General features: G+C 31.4%; 3 protein-coding genes across 4 annotated transcripts; 2 read left to right on the top strand and 1 right to left on the bottom strand.

Moving 5' to 3' along the window:
* The first annotated feature begins 2,335 nt into the window (after nucleotides 1-2,335).
* Nucleotides 2,336-5,351, top strand: LOC145939235 (tubulin gamma-2 chain-like). Its single transcript, XM_083043465.1, has 8 exons — nucleotides 2,336-2,428; nucleotides 2,680-2,882; nucleotides 2,983-3,129; nucleotides 3,293-3,429; nucleotides 3,575-3,881; nucleotides 4,305-4,436; nucleotides 4,627-4,809; nucleotides 4,928-5,351. Exons 1-8 carry the CDS (start codon nucleotides 2,380-2,382, stop codon nucleotides 4,949-4,951), a joined length of 1,182 nt encoding a protein of 393 aa, XP_082899591.1. The 5' UTR covers nucleotides 2,336-2,379; the 3' UTR covers nucleotides 4,952-5,351.
* A 1,996-nt stretch (nucleotides 5,352-7,347) lies between these two features.
* Nucleotides 7,348-11,372, top strand: Betacop (coatomer subunit beta). The gene is made up of 8 exons (XM_083043869.1): nucleotides 7,348-7,877; nucleotides 7,959-8,292; nucleotides 8,387-8,675; nucleotides 8,758-9,098; nucleotides 9,186-9,447; nucleotides 9,610-10,422; nucleotides 10,507-10,742; nucleotides 10,806-11,372. The coding sequence occupies exons 1-8, from the start codon at nucleotides 7,510-7,512 to the stop codon at nucleotides 11,034-11,036; spliced, it is 2,874 nt and encodes a 957-aa protein (XP_082899995.1). The 5' UTR covers nucleotides 7,348-7,509; the 3' UTR covers nucleotides 11,037-11,372.
* Nucleotides 11,373-11,430: 58 nt separating this feature from the next.
* Nucleotides 11,431-19,678, bottom strand: Trpl (transient receptor potential-like). 2 transcript variants are annotated; one of them, XM_083044070.1, is made up of 17 exons: nucleotides 19,281-19,678; nucleotides 18,771-18,993; nucleotides 16,592-16,783; nucleotides 16,311-16,500; nucleotides 16,058-16,243; nucleotides 15,771-15,961; nucleotides 15,443-15,621; nucleotides 15,033-15,317; nucleotides 14,718-14,908; nucleotides 14,254-14,336; nucleotides 14,011-14,132; nucleotides 13,749-13,936; nucleotides 13,350-13,540; nucleotides 12,994-13,193; nucleotides 12,611-12,910; nucleotides 12,400-12,520; nucleotides 11,431-12,139 (listed from the first exon to the last, which is right to left on the bottom strand). In XM_083044070.1, the coding sequence occupies exons 1-17, from the start codon at nucleotides 19,452-19,454 to the stop codon at nucleotides 11,730-11,732; spliced, it is 3,426 nt and encodes a 1,141-aa protein (XP_082900196.1). In that variant the 5' UTR covers nucleotides 19,455-19,678; the 3' UTR covers nucleotides 11,431-11,729. The 2 variants fall into 2 exon arrangements, with proteins under 2 accessions (XP_082900196.1, XP_082900195.1); XM_083044069.1 differs by having other exon boundaries at nucleotides 15,033-15,362.
* Nucleotides 19,679-22,128: the final 2,450 nt, after the last annotated feature.

Raw genomic sequence — 22,128 nt, forward strand, 5'->3', positions numbered from 1 at the left:
GCATATATATGAATATGTATGTACATTTATGTTTATGCATATATATGAATATGTATGTACATTTATGTTTATGCATATATATGAATATGTATGTACATTTTCATATTTACATTTCTGTTTATGCATATATATGAATATGTATGTACATTTATGTTTATGCATATATATGAATATGTATGTACATTTATGTTTATGCATATATATGAATATGTATGTACATTTATGTTTATGCATATATATGAATATGTATGTACATTTATGTTTTATGCATATATATGAATATGTATGTACATTTATGTTTATGCATATATATGAATATGTATGTACATTTATGTTTATGCATATATATGAATATGTATGTACATTTATGTTTATGCATATATATGAATATGTATGTACATTTATGTTTATGCATATATATGAATATGTATGTACATTTATGTTTATGCATATATATGAATATGTATGTACATTTATGTTTATGCATATATATGAATATGTATGTACATTTATGTTTATGCATATATATGAATATGTATGTACATTTATGTTTATGCATATATATGAATATGTATGTACATTTATGATTATGCATATATATGAATATGTATGTACATTTATGTTTATGCATATATATGAATATGTATGTACATTTATGATTATGCATATATATGAATATGTATGTACATTTATGTTTATGCATATATATGAATATGTATGTACCATTATGTTTATGCATATATATGAATATGTATGTACATTTATGATTATGCATATATATGAATATGTATGTACATTTATGATTATGCATATATATGAATATGTATGTACATTTATGATTATGCATATATATGAATATGTATGTACATTTATGATTATGCATATATATGAATATGTATGTACATTTATGATTATGCATATATATGAATATGTATGTACATTTATGATTATGCATATATATGAATATGTATGTACATTTATGATTATGCATATATATGAATATGTATGTACATTTATGATTATGCATATATATGAATATGTATGTACATTTATGATTATGCATATATATGAATATGTATGTACATTTATGATTATGCATATATATGAATATGTATGTACATTTATGATTATGCATATATATGAATATGTATGTACATTTATGATTATGCATATATATGAATATGTATGTACATTTATGATTATGCATATATATGAATATGTATGTACATTTATGATTATGCATATATATGAATATGTATGTACATTTATGATTATGCATATATATGAATATGTATGTACATTTATGATTATGCATATATATGAATATGTATGTACATTTATGATTATGCATATATATGAATATGTATGTACATTTATGATTATGCATATATATGAATATGTATGTACATTTATGATTATGCATATATATGAATATGTATGTACATTTATGATTATGCATATATATGAATATGTATGTACATTTATGATTATGCATATATATGAATATGTATGTACATTTATGATTATGCATATATATGAATATGTATGTACATTTATGATTATGCATATATATGAATATGTATGTACATTTATGATTATGCATATATATGAATATGTATGTACATTTATGATTAAGCATATATATGAATATGTATGTACATTTATGATTATGCATATATATGAATATGTATGTACATTTATGATTATGCATATATATGAATATGTATGTACATTTATGATTATGCATATATATGAATATGTATGTACATTTATGATTATGCATATATATGAATATGTATGTACATTTATGATTATGCATATATATGAATATGTATGTACATTTATGATTATGCATATATATGAATATGTATGTACATTTATGTTTATGTTCTGTTTTATGTATCTGAGTTAGAAGAATATGTTTTACAAAGAGATCATTGGAACCTTATAGTAATGCATTTTATGTGATAAATTCGTAAATTAAAAATAGAATGTGCATATTTATATTTATCAGTATATAATTTTACTTTTATGCATTGACAAAAAGCATTTCTTTCTTCTAAGTTTGGGATTTTTAATTGCAATTTATTTAAATAATACCATAAAGGAACAAATGTAACGCGTGCTTTGTAATATTCTAGTAATATTCTAATAATAAAAGTGCGAGATAGTCTGTACAGACTGAAAGCATTTACTTTAAAAGGTCAAAAGAAAAAAACAATAACACTCATGATCAGTAGAAACAGTAAACCGCTGAAAGCATAACGTAAAGCACTCACTGAGCCATTTCCTCTACTGAAAGCAGCCTATACAGTTGTGTGTGGTTTTTTCGTATCAAGAAAATAAAGTAATTTATATTTGAATTGTTAGAACGTTAAAATGCCAAGCGAGGTGATAACTTTGCAGCTTGGCCAATGTGGCAATCAAAGTATTACATGTTATTTTGTCTCATATATTATAAATCCTTTTCATACGTTTTATAATTTTTTGATACAAATGCTACGATATTTCCAAACACTTGCAAATATGAAAATAACGAATATCTTTATCGTCTTTTTTTTTACATTATGCCTCAATTTTACAAACTTAAAATTTCTCTTTTATTATAATTTGTAATAAAACCTATATATTTTCTTTCTTAGAATAAAATTTATATATTTTTATACATTTTATTTATAGTTGGATTTGAGTTTTGGAAGAGATTATGCACAGAGCATGGAATCAGCCCAGAAGGAATCTTGGAAGATTATGCAATAGAGGAAACGGATAGAAAGGATGTCTTTTTTTATCAAGCAGATGATGAGCATTATGTACGACGAGCTGTGTTATTAGATTTAGAGCCCAGGGTTATTCATACTATTATGAATTCTTCATATTCAAAGGTAATACACATCTTATAATTTTTATATATTCTTTTTATATACCTATATAGTTATTTTATAATTGACATATAAAAATCAACATTTTTTAAATTGTTACAAGCTATACAATCCTGAAAATATCTATTTATCAAAACATGGGGTAGGCGCTGGAAATAACTGGGCATCTGGATACCATCAGGGTGAAAAATTACAGGAAGAAATCTTTGATATACTGGATAGAGAAGTTGATAACAGTGACAGCTTGGAAGTAATTATTTTTATTCTTTTACATTTTATCATTAATAATATATGATTTTAGTCTCATGTCTATAATAAACATATGAAAAGATTAGTGTTAATTTCTTGTCATATAGAGTTATATACAGGTTTAAAATTTTTTAAATACTATTGAAGGGTTTTGTCTTATATAGGGTTTCGTTTTGTACCATTCGATAGCGGGAGGTACAGGTTCTGGTTTGGGATCTTTCATGTTAGAGTCTCTTGCCGACAGATTTCCTAAGAAATTAATGCAGACATACAGTGTCTTTCCAAATCAAGATGAGATAAGGTAAATATGTACTGAAAAACAATTCGAATTTAACATTTCAATTATTCGTATTTAACAATCAAATTTTTATTATAGCGATGTAGTACAGCCATATAATTCATTGCTAACATTAAATTCATTGCTAACAATCAAATTTTTATTATAGCGATGTTGTAGTACAGCCATATAATTCATTGCTAACATTAAAAAGGCTGACTCAATGTGCGGATTGTATGGTGGTTTTAGATAATACTGCTTTGAATAGAATTGCTTCAGATAGATTACATATTCAGAATCCCAGCTTCACACATATTAATAAACTTGTTTCGACAATAATATCCGCCAGTACAGCCACTTTGAGATATCCTTCGTATATGAATAATGATTTAGTTGGTTCGATTGCACTGCTCATACCAACTCCTCACTTACATTTCCTAATGACTGGATACACTCCACTTACAACTGATCAAGAGGTAACTAAGAATCAGAATTCAGAATTTATCATCTCTTATGGTTGGCTTACAGCATGTTCAGTAAAAGTATTATTATGACAATGTTGCAGTTGAGTTTGAATGATAATAGGCTTCTTTAGAAAGTCAGCCATAAGAGACGGTAACTTTTGAACCTTGCTAATGATTATTTATATCCATTTATAAAATAGATAACATTTGCTAATATACATTGAAATTATAATATATATGCGCGCACACATGTGTGTATATGTGTGTATTGTATATTTAGTATATAATCTGTATTTATCAAAGTTCAATCTGATTTAAACTTTAAGGCTTGTTACATATAATTGTCACGTAAAAGAAAAATTATCTCATATATTGCTAATTATGACTAAACTTTGTAATTATGATGTATTCATAAAAAGTATTGTTTAAAAACAGGAGCCATCTGTAAGGAAAACATCTGTTTTGGATGTAATGCGACGATTACTGCAACCAAAAAATATGATGGTTTCCACAGCATTAGATAGAAATGCATCTCATTGTTATATATCTATCTTAAATATAATTCAGGTAACATTCCTTAAAAATAATCTAAAGTTTAAGCTTGATCTATTCTTTATGGAACTTTAAAATGATTTAAAATTATGATTATCTTGAAATTCACTTAATAATCAGACATACAAGTTATAAAACACTTGGTACAAAAGATATAATATATTAAAAGATATAATTAAAAAATATATTTAATAATATATTTTAGGGTGAAGTAGATCCAACACAAGTGCATAAATCTTTACAAAGGATTAGAGAACGAAAACTTGCACAGTTTATTCCTTGGGGTCCAGCTAGTATACAAGTAGCTCTTTCAAAAAAATCTCCTTATATACAAAGTACACATCGCGTTTCTGGTTTGATGTTAGCTAATCATACTAATATATCGTCAGTGAGTATTTTATTCCCATCCAATATTACACAGCCATTAAAATTGATCACAATATGTGATTTGCAATATTGATTGAAACTTAATGCTGATAAACATAATATATGTATATATTTTTTAGCTTTTTGACGGAGTCTTACAATAATATGACAAATTGCGTAAGCGAGAAGCGTTTCTGGAACAATTTCGTAAAGAAAAAATGTTTGAAGACAATCTTGACGAATTGGATAATTCGCGAGAAGTCGTAGAATATTTAGTGAAGGAGTATCAGGCTGCAACTCAACTCGATTATCTTAGTTGGAATCCAAGCAAAACAGATACATAAAATATCTAAGAAATACAAAATATAAGTGTGATCATAAATATAAAATTATATTATATTATATATATAATATTATATAAATATTATATAAAATATTATATATTAGAAGAAAAATATTTCTATTGCTTGTTTTCAAAATTAAATATTTTTTTTCTAAGATTATTATTCTAGAATTTTAGAAAATATAATGCGAGTGACTAATTTTTTATAATTCCATTCTGATATTTCTGATTATTTTATATTGTTACCTGAAATAAATATTTTATTTATTAAATATTACTCGAAATAAATATTTTATTTATTAAATATTACTCGAAATAAATATTTTATATTTAATAAATATATTTTCTAAAATTCAATATATATATGAATATGTAATATAAATTCCACGCGCATGCGCGAGAAATAGAATACACGATTTATTAAAATTATTATTGATTAATAATACGTAAAAAATAATATAATAATGTATTTTATATTTTATTTATAATATAAATATATATATCTATTATTTATTTTTATTATTTATATTTTTTTATTGTAATATATAATTTAATTAATTTTTATTTATGCAAGACCGTGATTACAATAAATTGTACAGAAAACAGAAAAATATACATTTAATAATAATAAAACATCATTAATTCTACTAATTTCTTACTAATTCTATTTTTCATTTAACGGCTTGTCGATTAGCGATTTTTATTTATTTATTTGATTTATAATCTCAGGACTCTTGCGCTTATTCAGTGGCAGAATCTGCGAAAAAAATCAGTTTTTATATATTTTTGTTATTAATTTACAGATAATTATTAATGTAATTAACGTGCAATAATACGAGTCTTTTAATATCTTCGAGAATTCATCTAAATTAATAGATTATATTTTGCGAAGAGATTTAACGAGCAATAATATGTCTTATTGCGCTCGAAAAATCGTCTGAGTTAATAGGGGAACATATTTTGCGAAGAGGTATAGTGTAGCAATATGTGTCTTTTCAGGTCCGAAAAATCATCTGAGTTAATAGGAATACATATTATGCAAAGAGGTAGATCGAAGTAACGTCGGTAATAAAGGTTGATAATTTATCGATAATAACGTCGATAATTTACCAACCTTCATTACCGATGTTACTTCGAACAACCTCTTTGCATAACATGTATTCCTATTAACTCAAACGATTTTTCGGACATATTAAAATACATTTATTGCCGCACTATCGACACCACCTCTTTGCAAATTATATTCTCCTATTAACGCGGATGATTTTTCGAATATATTTATTACTACACTATCGACACTACCTCTTTGCAAATTATATTCCCCTATTAACTCAGACGATTTTTCGGACATAAATAACACATATTATTGCAGAGATAGTGCAGTCTGTTCTATAGTTATACATATATATATTTTTTTTTTACATTATTACTTTATATTATTTGTTATATATTTTTACATTATTATTATTTTATATATTTTATGCATTATTTAAACAGATAAAAATAAGAATAATAATTAAAATAATAAAAAAATAATGTAAAGAATTATTATATATTTTTTTTTCGAAAAAGTAAAAGTTTGCGCAATTAAGTTATAGAACATTCTATATATATAATTATAAAGTTTTTAACAAGATGATCTTGGAAATAATATGATTGATATGCTTAAAATAATCTAAATACAAATGCAATAAAAATATAAATGTGTACATAAATGTATATATATATATAAATGCGTACATAAATGTATATATATATAAATGCGTACATAAATGTATATATATATATAAATGTGTACATAAATTGTACACATTTATTCGCGATTAATATTATTGACAGAAATCAAATGATAACTATCAAAAATATTAATCGAGTTTAAAGTATTATAACATATTATTTAAAACATAAAAAATTATTTTATTTTATTTTATTTTGGACAAACTGTCAAACACATTGCTAACTCTCGCGATGACAGCTGCTCGATGCTATGAATATAATGCAGTAAATGCACAACACGAATCGACAGCCAATTAGTATCGCAGAAAAGCGACAACAATGTCAATAACATGCCTTTTTTTAGAAAGGGATATATTTTGGTTTCTCTTTGATGCAGATCTGCACTATCGACTGTGGCAATGTAGAGACCATCGATATTTAGCAAGTAAACTTCTATATAGTGACATCGTAATCTCGTTTAGCGAACTACTTCTACGAGTTTGCTAACATCGCGGTTTGACACGTAAGACAGGCGTACGTTTCCCGTTTCCCCCTTTACTCGCCTGGGTGATAGGCTAAATGACTAAATCTTGACAGATCGATCATTGTCGCGCGTTTCTCTCAATCCTAATTGTACGATTGACGAAAAGAAAAACTAAGAAAATGAGTGCGATAACGGAGCAGCCGTGCTATACTCTGATAAACATTCCGACCGACACAGAGCCGTTGAACGAACTCCAGCTGAAGCAGGATCTTGAGAAGGGAAGTGTTCACGCGAAAATCGATGCACTTAAGAAGACCATTCACATGATTCTGAGCGGTGAAAGATTACCAGGACTGCTGATGACGATCATCAGATTCGTCCTACCTCAGCAGAATCACACTATCAAGAAACTGTTGTTGATATTCTGGGAGATTGTGCCCAAAACCTCTGCCGATGGCAAGCTTCTGCAGGAGATGATCCTGGTGTGCGATGCTTATAGGAAAGATTTGCAGCATCCCAATGAATTTGTCAGGGGATCTACTCTCAGGTATATAAAAATGAATATGTTGACAGATACAGCTCATATCATATGAACAAAAAAATTCATACGATTCGTTATTATTTGTAGATTTTTGTGCAAACTGAAGGAGCCAGAACTTCTCGAGCCACTGATGCCAGCAATAACTGCTTGTCTGGAGCATAGACATTCTTATGTCAGACGCAATGCGGTGCTAGCTATTTTCACCATTTACAGAAACTTTGAATTTCTTATACCAGATGCTCCGGAATTGATAGCAAAGTATCTTGAAGGAGAGCAGGATATGTCATGCAGAAGAAACGCATTCTTGATGTTGTTGCATGCTGATCAGAGTAAAGCTCTTGCTTACTTGGCTGCATGTCTCGATCAAGTGCCTAGTTTCGGCGACATACTACAGTTGGTTATTGTTGAATTGATATACAAGGTATATATAAATACATATACTATATTATTGGTTAAAACATGAATGCATATAATTTATTGATATAAGTATATTATAATAAATTGTTTTGTTCTAGGTTTGCCTTGCAAATCCATCGGAGAGGGCACGTTTTATCAGATGTATTTACAGTTTGCTAAATTCACCCAGTGCTGCAGTACGTTATGAAGCAGCCGGCACATTAGTAACTCTTTCCAGTGCACCAACTGCGATCAAAGCCGCAGCCTCCTGCTATATCGAATTGGTTGTTAAAGAGAGCGATAACAATGTCAAGCTCATCGTACTTGATCGACTAATTGCGATGAAAGATAGTCCTGCATATGAGAGAGTGCTTCAAGATCTTGTGATGGATGTACTTCGCGTTTTAGGTATTACATTGATAATCACAATGACAAAGTAATTGTACTGGAACTTCTATATACTACTATTATCATCATTTATTATAAATAGGATCGCCAGCTTTAGAAGTCAGAACAAAAACCTTGGCTCTGGCTATGGATTTGGTCACAACTCGTACGATCGAGGAAATGGTTCAGCTTTTAAAGAAGGAAGTTCTTAGGACAGCTGGCGGAGAACACGAGGATGCTGGCAGATATCGGCAACTCTTAGTACGAACCCTCCACGCTTGTTCCATGAAGTTTGCGGATGTTGCCGCCACTGTCATTCCGGTACTGACAGATTTTCTATCGGAGAGTAACGAAGCAGCTGCTACAGATGTTCTTGTATTTGTTCGCGAAGCCATTCAGAGATTCGAGAATCTTAGACCGTTGATCGTCGAGAAACTTCTAGAAGTGAGTACATGATTTAGTGCATCACTAATTATATCTTTATAATTGGCATGCTAAATTGAAATTAATTTTGATTTCGATGAATTATAGGTATTCCCTCAAATACGGTCCGTAAAAGTACACAGGGCCGCACTCTGGATTCTCGGCGAATATGCTACATCGAAGGAGGATATAGAAGCAGTGATGGGCCGCATACGTGCAGCGTTAGGCGAATTGCCGTTGCTTGAGGCAGAGAATAAACGTCAAGCCGGTGAAAAATCTGAAGACAGTAACTCACAAGCTGCACCAACGCAACTTGTCACATCCGATGGGACATACGCGACTCAAAGTGCTTTTAGCGCTACATCTGCACGTGAGTAACTCTTATTTTTAGATACGAGATACTTCATATATACATATTACATAAATTTGAATTAATTAATTAATTATTTATATATTTTTATGTTTTATATTTATATAATTATTTATATATTATTTATTTATTGATTAATTAATTTATTGAATTAATTTATAGGAAAAAAAGAAGAGAAACGACCAGCGTTAATGCAATATATGATGGAAGGCGACTTCTTCATCGGCGCTTCCTTGGCTACTACATTGGCAAAGTTAGCGCTTCGTTATAAAACGTTGGAAACCAACGTCCAAAAAAGCAACAGATTGCAGGCGGAGGCGATGCTCGTAATGTCCAGTATGCTGCAACTAGGTCGTTCAGGTCTTCCCGTAAAAGCAATGACGCACGATGATGCGGAGAGGATCTCCTTGTGCCTTAGATCGCTCGCTTGTCCAATACCACTTGTACAAAAGGTTTTCACCGAGGGCTGCCGCGACGCTCTTGGCAGGATGTTGACTGCGAAAGCGGAAGAGGACTCGCAAAATCAAAAGGCCAAGGAGAAACCGGGCAGCATCGTCCAAGTCGACGACTCGATTCAGTTCTTGCAGTTGAGTCGGGGATCCGACTTAGCCGGTGGTGCCGGCGATGTATTCGAGCAGAGTCTCAGTGCAGCTGTCGCAGGACGACCCGGCGCCAGCGGAGACGCACCAGCTCCGAGTGTCTTGAGTAAAGTTACTCAACTCACCGGTTTCTCGGATCCAGTCTACGCGGAGGCCCTGGTCCATGTGAACCAGTACGACATCGTGCTCGACGTATTGATAGTCAATCAAACGGAAGACACTCTTCAGAATTGCACCTTGGAACTGGCCACTATGGGCGATCTGAAGCTAGTGGAGAGACCGCAACCCATCGTACTCGCACCGAGAGATTTCGCCTCTATCAAAGCGAACGTGAAAGTCGCGTCTACGGAGAACGGAATTATATTTGGAAATATCGGTGAGCGATTTAGATACTTGGAAAATTGTCGATGGATTCCGGCAGATGCAATTTACGTGGTTATTTCTTTTTTTTTGTTTGCAGTTTATGATGTATCGGGAGCGGGTTCCGACAGAAGCGTCGTTGTTCTCAACGATATACACATCGATATCATGGATTACATAGTACCCGCGACGTGTACCGACGCGGAATTCCGCCAGATGTGGGCCGAGTTTGAGTGGGAAAATAAAGTCTCGGTCAATACGACTCTGTCTGATTTGAGAGAGTATCTTGCTCATTTATTGAAGTCCACAAATATGCGTTGTCTCACGCCGGAAAAGGTATGTAAAATTTTTTTTTATTTTCTATCAGATTATTAAATCGCAATTTACCTTCCACATTAGGCTCTTTCGGGACAATGCGGATTTATGGCGGCGAATATGTATGCTAAGTCGATATTTGGCGAGGACGCCTTGGCGAATTTGTCCATTGAGAAACCGTTGAATAAATCCGACGCACCAGTGGTCGGACATATTCGTATCAGAGCCAAGAGCCAAGGTATGGCCTTGTCTCTGGGCGATAAGATCAATTCGGCGCAGAAAGGCCCGCAAACCAAGGTCGTACAAGCCGCTTGAAATGCATCATTTCGATTAAATTCTTTGGACATTTTTCGGACTTGTATATTATTTCGCAAATAAATGGACTCTATCATTAGATTTGCTCGTATTGTTATATCAAAATGCGCATCGTACAATGTATGTGCGCATTAATTTCATATCATGTTTAACTGTATTACATTTTCTGTCGACACACTATTGTATAAGCATACTTATATTAATTCGCTACATCTACATGGATAGGATATATTTACATAGTCAAAAAAACATAAATGTAAACAATACTTTATTTGTATAAGTCTCGTCTTCTTTTGATTTTTTTTTCGACACAATTATATAGAACAATGTATCTGTAACTTTTTAAATAAAATAACTTTTTGTGAAAAAATACGTTTATCCTTTATAGCTCAAATTATTTTTAGGATTTTTGATATTTAATATGAATTTAACTAAATATAAAACTAACAAAGAAATAAAAATTAAATAGATTAAATAATAAAGAGATTTAGACGATTTTCTTAAAGATTCTAGAAGCTATTCTATGTTTCTATGTTATTTAAAAAAAAAGGATCGAAGTAACATTTAAAAAATTTGTATCAACATATAAATTTTTTTCCGTCATGAATTATGTATGTAAATGTAGTGGAATTTCATCAACTTTGTCATTTCAATTGATTAATATAATCCTCTGCCTCTATCTTAGGTTTAAAGTTAAAGCCATCCTCCTCTCGAAGATTTACTACCCGATGTAATGGCTACGAATTTTTCTCGGTCATCATCTTTGTTACTATCTGAGGTAACCGTCAACGACGGAATAATCGAAAGTTTAGGGCTATGTGAAGCTTTCGGCCGTGCCCTCATTGAACTGCTTCCATCTTTGACGCTGATGAAGGGGGAAATAGCAGTCACTGTCGGCTTGCTTTGATTTTCTTTGGAAGGGCTAGGAGTAGTTTTTGTAACAGTGGTAGTGGATTTGGCAGTAGTAGAGGTCTTCGCAGTAACAGAAATAGCAGCGGTGACTGTAGTCGTAGTTGCAGTAGTTGAGCCGGCGATAGTAGTTGCAGATAGTGTTGGGACAGCCGGAGCATTACTAGTAGATTGAATAGAAGTTGATGGTTTTCCTTAAAAAAAAAGAGTAAAATAATAAGACAATATAGATATATATATATATATATATATATATATATATATATATTAGCAATAAGTACATAAATTAAAGCCATAATTAAATATAAATAATATATAAATAATATTTTTATAATGCGTAATATACACGTTTGATGATTTTAATATTATGTGTAACGCATTATAATTAATAATATTCACATGAATAATATTTATATAATGTAAACCATATATTTAAATTCTGTAAAAAAATTACCAGTTGGTGATTTAGATGCCTTCCTCTTAATTACTCGTGGTGGTGATATGCGAAACGGTAACAACGGTGCAACTTTCGTAGTCGTCTCGTTGACGAAATCAACCGAGGACGTAGATTTAGGCTGTGTAAAAAATTATATTTGTAGATAAATGTTTCAATTTTTAATGAACTAGAACACAAGCTAGATGCAGCGCATATTAAAATTTAGCACCTGAAGAATGGATTCAAATGGTTGAGAACCGATTTCATGTCTAATTGGTTCAGGAGTTTTGTTTTTCGGAGTTCTGATTTCCGGAGATTTAGCATCATCATCGCCTTCGACGTGTAGGACATTTAGTATCGTTGCAGCTGTAGTTTCTGGTAATTCGACCGGGATGGTTGGTGGCAGTGGACTCTTTTGTACCAGACGTTGAGCTTCTATCATCGCTTTCTTCAGGCTCTGCTGATTCTGCAGCGATGTCCTGCTGGTGCTTTTGCCGATTTGCGAGCTTTTAAGCACGTTTCTGACGACCTATTATAAAATTATGTGTGTGAAACGGAAAGTTGATTAATTTAATTTTTTAAAATTATGAAATAGAGAGATCTCTCATGCACCTGACTCCAATGATGTTCAGCCGAAGTTAATACAGCTAATCTGGCAACTCTCTTCCACCTTTCGGCAGTGCTTTCGTCTTCACGTTGATGAAGAGCTATTTCTTCTTGAAGGTCGCTCTCAGCTACATTCATGGGACCTGATACTTGGAAGTCCTTCATTAGCCTTCGCTCCCAGACCTTCATCTTCTTTCCCAAGATAGCTAGACAAGAGACACACACAGAAATATATAAGTTTTAATTATATTTAAATCTTTGTAAGGAAAGAGAAGTTTTAATTTTGTTCTATGTTCTCGTTTATTATTAGCAGTAGATATTTAGCAGTTAGAAAATGTCAGTGTTTACACAAAAATGCTTACTTTTTTCTTTTTTATTGACACCGCCAATGTCCATGCCGTTTTTGTGCAAAATGTCCAAGAGTTCGCATCTCCAGGACGACAGGTCAGTCTTGAGTTCGTGAATATCGTCTTCGGTGACAGGTTCCATCTCGTGCTCGCTGTGCGCGTTTACAATGTAACGCCATATTAAAGCTTTCATAACAGCTCCATATCTACATAATAATCATATATAAGTATTAACAGCAGAAACACACATATATAATTAATACGAATTAAATAATATTTCAATTAATTATTAATTACTAATATTAACTATTTATTATTAATCAATAGTATTAATTATATTATATTAATTACTATAAATTTCGTTTTTATTATTTTATTTATATTATTTTTTTTTAAGTGATTTATAAAAATTACTTGTGTTCGCGTGCACGTCGACGTTGACTACTGCGTCTACTGATAGTTTTCTTCTGCAAGCCGAAGAATCGAAAAAGCAGCTTCGGTGGCGGAAAGATGTTGAAGGGCGGCGGGAGAGTTCCGCTATCCTCGAAGTAGCTCATCCATAATTTCGTTCGCGCAAATTTCCACTCAGTGTCAGAATGTTCCTATCGCAATGTTCTTATGTCAATGTTTTCGTTGACGAGATTATTCAGATCACGAATATCATTCAGAGACTTACCTCTATAACAGCATAGCTGTTGCTCATCATAGCTATCAATAGATTTAGCAGAACAATCACGTTGATGACGGAATACGATCCAAACATTAATAGGCCCCAGAATCGAGTGTACGATTTAATTCCTAAAAATATTAATCGAGAAAATATTAGTCTCGAAAATAATAGATATTAGTCGATGATATAGAGATCTAAATTTTAAGAAGAATATAAAAAATTATTTTTGTATATTTAAATTACACGTACCAGTGAGTTCGAAAGTTTCGATGCCGACCATACCAAAACTGGCCCAGAAAAGACTTTGACAAGACTCGAATAAATTGCTGAATCTGAAAATATTTAATGAAAAATCTATATGAAATAATATATATCGATAGGATAATTTATATTAAACTTATATTAAAAAAATATATTGGAGAACTGCTCAATCTTTTCAAAAGAGGTTTGTTCAAAAAATTTATACATATTCCCAGCAAAGTTACATATGTATTATACATATTGCGAAAGCTATTGCCTCAATAAATAATTGAGTATTCAATATTACAGATTATTTGAAAAGGGATGCGCAGTTTGTTATTTTTTCATGATTATTAGGCAGTACAAACACATATACGCACACGCGTATATGTGTATATCAAAGATACGACTTGAAAAAAAGGAAATGAACGCATCTCTCTCTCCGTGTCTGCCAATTCGATTATTCCATTCACCTTCTCCATCTTAAGCAGGCGTCACTGCCGGCGTCCCACGAGGAATCCAACATTCCGCTATAACACTTCTGTCTCTCCAGCTCCGCAAAATACCACAGTAACTGGTTCAAGCCGCAGGCGAAGGCGAATAACACTAAGGTGTAGATGAAAAAGAACTTTACAATGTCGATCACCATTCTGCCCAACGATATCTAAACAGAAATTGCAATTTTCTTTGATACAGAAAATATTACGATAAAAATATAAGTGCAGAAGAATTCTAAAAAAATTAATGCATACACATCAAAGAAAAGAGATTTTTGACAAATATGATACCTGAAGCGGCCCTAGATGCGGATTGATGCTGAAAAGATGGACAAGTTTCAAGGCACTGAAGACATTCGCCGCGGCGAACAGACCCTCCGCAATCAGTTGCATATCGAAATCGCTCCAGTTCTCTCGTGGTATCAGCGCGGCGGATGGATCCGTTTGTATCTCAGCACGTTGCTGAAGATAAGCCGCCAATCTGAGGATGCCGGTCGCCAGGTAGAGCATGTTTCTCGTGGCGTCGATAAAATTCCACATGTCTCGTAAATAAGACTGTAGACCGTCTACATATGCCTTGAAATTTGCGAAGTTGCGTCGGCTTAGATATACAGAGAGAGACTTGCACATAGAAAAGGAATGTGCATACAGAGAAAGCAGACATATAGGAAGGAAAATTAAATTGTTTGTTTGACGCCCACCTCTTTTGTTTCTTCCCATATGAAGCCCAAGACGTAAAGCACGACGATACCTTCCAGAGGAGTAGGAGCCGCCCCTCTTTGCCGACCTAAATAAGCCTCGAGGTTTCTCTTCATTTCCTGAGTGCCTAGAAGTCTAACGATTTCCACTTCCGCACGCTGTGACACCAGCATGAGTATAACTACAAACGCATTCATGTATCAATTAATTATTAATTAATGGTATTGTGCTTTCATTTGATTATTTCTACAGGTACGCATCACAGTGCAGATTTTTAAAATTATTTTTTTCTAATTATAATTTGTATTCTAAAGTTAAAATTAAACTTACATAAGAAGAATAAGTAGGACGATGCGTGAACTAAAAATTTCATGAAAGGTTTTCGCACAAGCCGTCCAGTTTTTGACTCGGGCATTATATAGTACGTCATACAATAAAATGGAAATAAAATTGCTGTCCTCACAAGAATACCGACTCTCTTCATGGTTGACATTCTTCGGAATCCGGGAACACCTTCGTACCTTTGAATCGAATTTGAATTTTGTTAAAAAATATTTTTACGCTTCGCGCGTGTAATGAATAAGTTTAAATTTTTTAAAATCTTATAATATTCTTACCAAATTGCTGCTAAGAGTTGTTGAACGTGAGACTGCGAAACAAATTTTTTCTGCTTATATTCTATAGCCTGCTCCAGCCGAGCCAATTGTTTGCTGAACTCGATATTCTCTTCCTTAGGATCATAATTTAGGATGGTATCCAGTTCCGTGGTGGTTCGAACGTGTTGCAATAAATCGATCGCGAATCTATTTGGAATGAGATTACGATTATATAAAAAATTATTGTATAAAAGCATATATCTTTGCAACTTACTTTTCCACTTGACGTCGTAGTTTCAAGTATTCGACTCTACTTTCCGACTCTGATACGGCCAATTTTCTGAGTTCCCAGCTCAATTGAAAAGCTGTCATTAGAGGATCCGTAGAGCTCAAAGCTATCAAACTTGGACTCGCCAGAGCTTTGTATTCGGAGATCCTGGTGGACGAGAGTCTTAATGGATCGTCTAAAAGAGATGATTTTAATTAGGCGTTTTCTATCAACAAGTTATGTATTTTAGAAGCGAAATAAAGTTTGTCAGCGTCTTTTTCTCTCACCTAAGGCTGCTTGAAGACAACCATCGCAGCCGCATCTCACATCGTGCGGCATCGGCAAAGTGGCTCCTCTGTCCAGTAGAAGCTTCAAGATTTCATAATTATTACGTTGCGCCGCAAGTATCAAGGGTGTCATGTCCATCGGATATCTAGCCGATGCTTGATCAACCTTCTGCCAGCTGTGTATAATTTCGACTGTGATCCGGAATGCGAGTAGCAAAGCAGAGATTTATTTAATAAATTGCAATTAAAAAATTTCAAGTTAAAAAAGAAATATCTTCTTATGAATATGAAAATTTAAAATAATAATATAAATGTACGTAAAATAATATAATATCAAATTAATTTATACAAATAGTTTCAAATTAATATGAAATAAATTATATTTTTTAAATAAACATTCGATTTTATATCCGATATTGTGGTCTAATTATCAAAATTAATTTGAAATGCAAGAAGACACAGGAAATATTCAGCTTAAATTTTTAAAACACACATCTTGTTGTCATTCGAGTGACGTGATTAGTGCGCTTTTTATATTATTGAATTCCTTTTCGAAATGCGATCGCGAATATCAGGAAATTCGCTATAATATTATTTCCCGATATATGATGATATTATTATAATTAATTACGAATCAAGACAAGAATAAAAAAAATAAATTATTCTATTGCTATCTTTACGGACAATAATTATAAGTCTAATAATATTTGGAATCAAATATATTTCGATACTTAATTTTTCGTCAATCAAAATTTAATTTGCTATTTGGATCGAAATCGCACAGTGTAAGATCGAATTATTAATGTAACGAAAAGTCTCTTGATATATTAATCATTTAATAATTAAATTCAAGAAACATGTTCCGCGTACATATATTTCATAGTACATAAAATATTTCGATAACAAATTAACTGTGTTCGACCTTGACATATAGAGCGCTATTATTTATACGACCTTGTTATCATTCGCTCGGCCACTGTCGAGCAGTAAAGCTGTATGAGATACTGAATACATTGTCGAATAAATAATTCCTATTCGAAGTACGATTGTGACAAATATTAGAAAATAATTTGCTATGATTATTACAAATAACGATTAATCAATTTTCGATTAACAACATGTAACTGTATTGCGATAAGGTCTTTATCAAAGCGCGTATATCATTTATTATTTTAGATTCTAGATAAAAATCGAAGCGATAAGATAAAAATTATAAATTCTTGTTTTATTGCAATATTTACGAGCAATAATTATTATTTTAACAATATTTGAAATATATTTTGATACTCTAAATTTTTCGATTTAAATGTAATTTGCTATTCGGATAGATAATGCATAACGCGCAATAAGACACGAATCATAGAATCTCAAATGATTAAGGTAACGAAAGAATAATTATAACAAAGTGGTACTTCGTTATAATTATTACATTATTAATTGATTAATTTTCGATAACAGCACGCGATTACGCGACGATGACTTTTTATCGAAATGTATATTTATTTAATTACAATTTATTTATTTCAAGTGAAAATTTATTATTTCAAATAGAAATCAAAGCAACAAAAATAAAAATTATAAATTAATAAACGTTTTGTTAGAATTTATTAAATCAAAATAATTATGGATAATGATTATTTCTCTAATTCTGTTAAAGTCAAGTATATTTTATTCTATATATAAAATTTTTCGTCAATCTAAATGTAATTTATCATTCGGATTAAAATCACGTAAAATCAAATATAAATCAAACGTAAACTGTCAATCACAGATCAAAGAAAATAACTAATTGAAACAGATTAAAGTAATGAAAAACAGAATATTTTATATGAATTTATTTTGTATTGCGTTAAATATGTCTCGCAGCGGCAATAAATTAATTTATTTTCCGCGATGTTTAGCGCATATTTTTTTACGTGTATAATGAACTGTTGTTTATCACGAGATTCATTCGATCGAAATTTGTCGTATAAACAATCGGTAAATTTAATTTTATTCTTGAATATTATAATCCGTGAAATTTATTTTTAATTTTAACTTGCATATATTCACTAATGTTAAAATGCGAAATAAATATAATCTCTCAATTTTAAAATAAATTACAAATTATATATATATACGAATATGTATATACATATATGAATATACGCCTGTTAATTTTTCGAGAACTTTGACTCACAATTCTGTTCGATCTGTTGATTCGCCGTAAGAAGTTCTTCGTGTTCTAATAGCAGCTCGACCGCCTCCACAAACTCTTGATCGATGGCATGGAGCAGGGCGTCCTTGGTCTGTACTCCCATCACCACGAGCAACTCGACCATCTCTAAATTTTCCGCTTCTAAAGCCAGCGTCAAGGCACCACGACCTAAACTGTCCACACAATTCATGTCCAGTAGTTTTTCCTGAAATGATTGAACGTGTACGTTGCAAAAGGTCTCATTGCTTTATATTACGAAAATTGTTGTTACAATTTTCATCTGCAAACTTTTAGATTTTAGTCGTACATACATATGTACCTAAACATCGATTAAAATTTAATTAAATTATAATTTTAACCATTTTTCTCCATTTTCCAAAGAAGAAGTCTTTCTCATTAAAATGTAGAAACTTGTGCGTTTAAAAAAAAATAGACATACATTTTACGAGTTAGAAATAGTCTTGATTTTGCTTAATTGCAATTTATATTTACATTGTTTTTATTTGCAAGTTGCAGATGCCTCTTCACGTTGGGCAGGTCACCTCTCTCCACGGCCAATAGATACTTTTTCTCTTCGAGATTAAGCGGACGTGGAAGGTGAATCAAATAATCATCCGTGCTCTGAGTCGTGGCCTCCATGTCGTGTTCGATCTTCTTGTCGCTCATCTCGCGAAGTTTATTCTGCTACTTTGATAACAATCACCTCCACTTTTGTTCAAGTCATTCACAAACAGCCATCAAAATTATTTTTTCCTTTCACCGATATACCATAAGACGATGGGACACTGAAATACCGAGAGAAAAGACTTCGGAAAAGGCAAAGACGAAGATCCCTTTGAAGAGAAAAACGACTTTCTCGCACGAAGAGAAACGTTACGTTCTTAGTTGAAATTTTGTTCTGTTTTCGTGAGCGTAACACGTGACAACTGTTATATAGGGGATGATGAAAATTAAATTACGCGTATTAACCCAGACCCTGTTTATTCATATTGAGGACGGATGGGGCAGTTACCCATGCACCTGACTAATTTGCTTATCGATATCTCGTTAGGCCGTCTAACGGATTGCATTTGGAATAAAAGTGTCGCTGAAACGAGGGAAAATGACGAAGTAAACAGACCACTAGCTGCAGTCATCGCGGAAATTAATAAGCCGGATTAATTCCTCAACATATCTGCGTATTATACAATATTTCGAAAAAATTAATATATCTTAAATTAAATATATAAAAATATATAAAATTAATATATATTCATAATATATAAAATTAATATATCTTATATAAATATAATTTAATTTATTAGTTTCTTTGGTTGATTTGGAGATCTTTTTTCATAACGCTAATGTTGAGGGAAAGGTTGATGTTTTATTGTACATTTTTTTAATTCTTAATATCGATACATATTCTTATGACTTTCTAAACTTCAAATTAATATTTTATTTGAATTTTCCTTAAGCTTTTGAAATTTCGAGAAATATAATTTTATGATCTATTTTCTCTCTGCTACAGTTTTAATTGTTAATTACTCGAAAAATCTCGATATTTTGGTAAAATCATAAAAATAAAAATGTCGAAGAATCTGTAATGAAAACGACGTTCGATAATTTTATTTCTGCATTTTATTTTGAATAATTCTGAAATTTCTCTAAGCTGTTTCTCTATAAGCTGTATTAAAGTAGAAATCAAAAGCTGTTAAAATCTGATTATTCTAAACTGTTAAAATGGTTCTCATCGACATTGAAATTATACAGATGGCGAGAAACAGCGGAGAATACCGCGAACGTTGCACAAATATTTGATCCGCTATTGACATATATGCGACGTAGTAATGTTAGGGAAACATTCGAGTTGCAAAGTAAACCGTGATGTTGAGAAACAGTCGCCCAACAACAGTTCATTAAAGGTAGAACGCTTAACAATCCTGCGCGATATCATGCGGATTAATAATCCTAATTACACGACAGAGAGATTCATTACGCGGAATCTGCGTAATAAAACTTCTTTCGTGTATAGCTCATCGGGTTTTTATGACGTAATGATAATGACAACAATGACGAAAATGAGGCAACAGCGGTAGATGAAAAGTCGAGAGTTTCATCATGACGAGATGAACAATTCAGAAAGAAAGAGTAGAAAGGAGAAAGAAAGGAAGCGATTGTTTGCTTCCTCTTCTCGGTCACGGTTGCGCTTGATGTTTGCTCAGTGATTCAATGTAAAGGATCTGGTATCCATCGATCATGAACTACCCACATTCTTTGATCAGTTTCGTTTTTCATCTGTTTATCCCTTTGTTGTTACGTTTTTCTATCGTTTCGTTTATATTGCATGCATACAAGATGTTTCAGAACTCGACTACTGTATCTGAAATGTATAAAAAAGGAAGAGAAAAAATAAACAGAATGACAGTTATTTTATTGCTCAGATAGAAATAATTGTTATAATTATTGTGAAAAACATTTATTGTAAAATAATAAAATTTTCAAGAACTAAAATACAAAAATATATTGATAACATATTTACGCGCCTATAAATTATAAGATCAAGATATATATCATTAAATTATACATATTAATTATTATATTATTTTGATCACTTTAATCATTTTAATCGTTTTGATCATTTTGATCGATTTAATGGTTTCGATTATTTTGACCAAGACTAATCTTGGTATTTCGTGTAACCCTTATATTTAATACATTTTTATTATATTTATTGTATGAATTTATATTATATTTGTTACATAATATAATATATGTTATGTGATATATAATATTTATTATATCATCTTTTATATTATTTACAGTTTGAATATGTTTGATTTATACGTATATTCTCTTCGAGAATCCAAGAAAAAGAGGCAGAATTAGCGAATGCCACAGTGAAAGAAATATTAAAATTGTTTTATTATTGTAAATAAAATATGCGATAAGTAGATTACAAAATGTATATTCGGAGGCTAATCTAATATGTAAGTATTAGTTCTCACACGTGAAGCGCTTCGCTTATTTAGGAATTATTGCGCGCGCTAAAACATGACAAGATTATAGCTATGTGAACTTAGCACCCGACTTTTTAAAAATTTATTTTTTTTAATGGAAAATGATAGCATTTCGTTTGTAGTTGTTTGTAGTAACAATAATTTCGTTTGTAGTTTTATCAATAAATAAATAAAAAACATTTTTTTAATGACTCGCACCCGACATTGAGATATCGAAAATCCGCTTGTGCAGTCTTCTATAGAATCGTTTGTAGCTGAGTGGTTCAAAAGTTATAAACAATTGTTTATTCGTCCAAGAGCTAACTTTGTCAATTTTTAAGATTTTTCAAATCCGCTTACGC

Source organism: Prenolepis imparis, unplaced genomic scaffold, assembly GCF_030444845.1.
Source record: "Prenolepis imparis isolate NDT839.2.m4 unplaced genomic scaffold, iyPreImpa1.0 SCAF_8, whole genome shotgun sequence".
Lineage (NCBI taxonomy): Eukaryota > Metazoa > Arthropoda > Insecta > Hymenoptera > Formicidae > Prenolepis > Prenolepis imparis.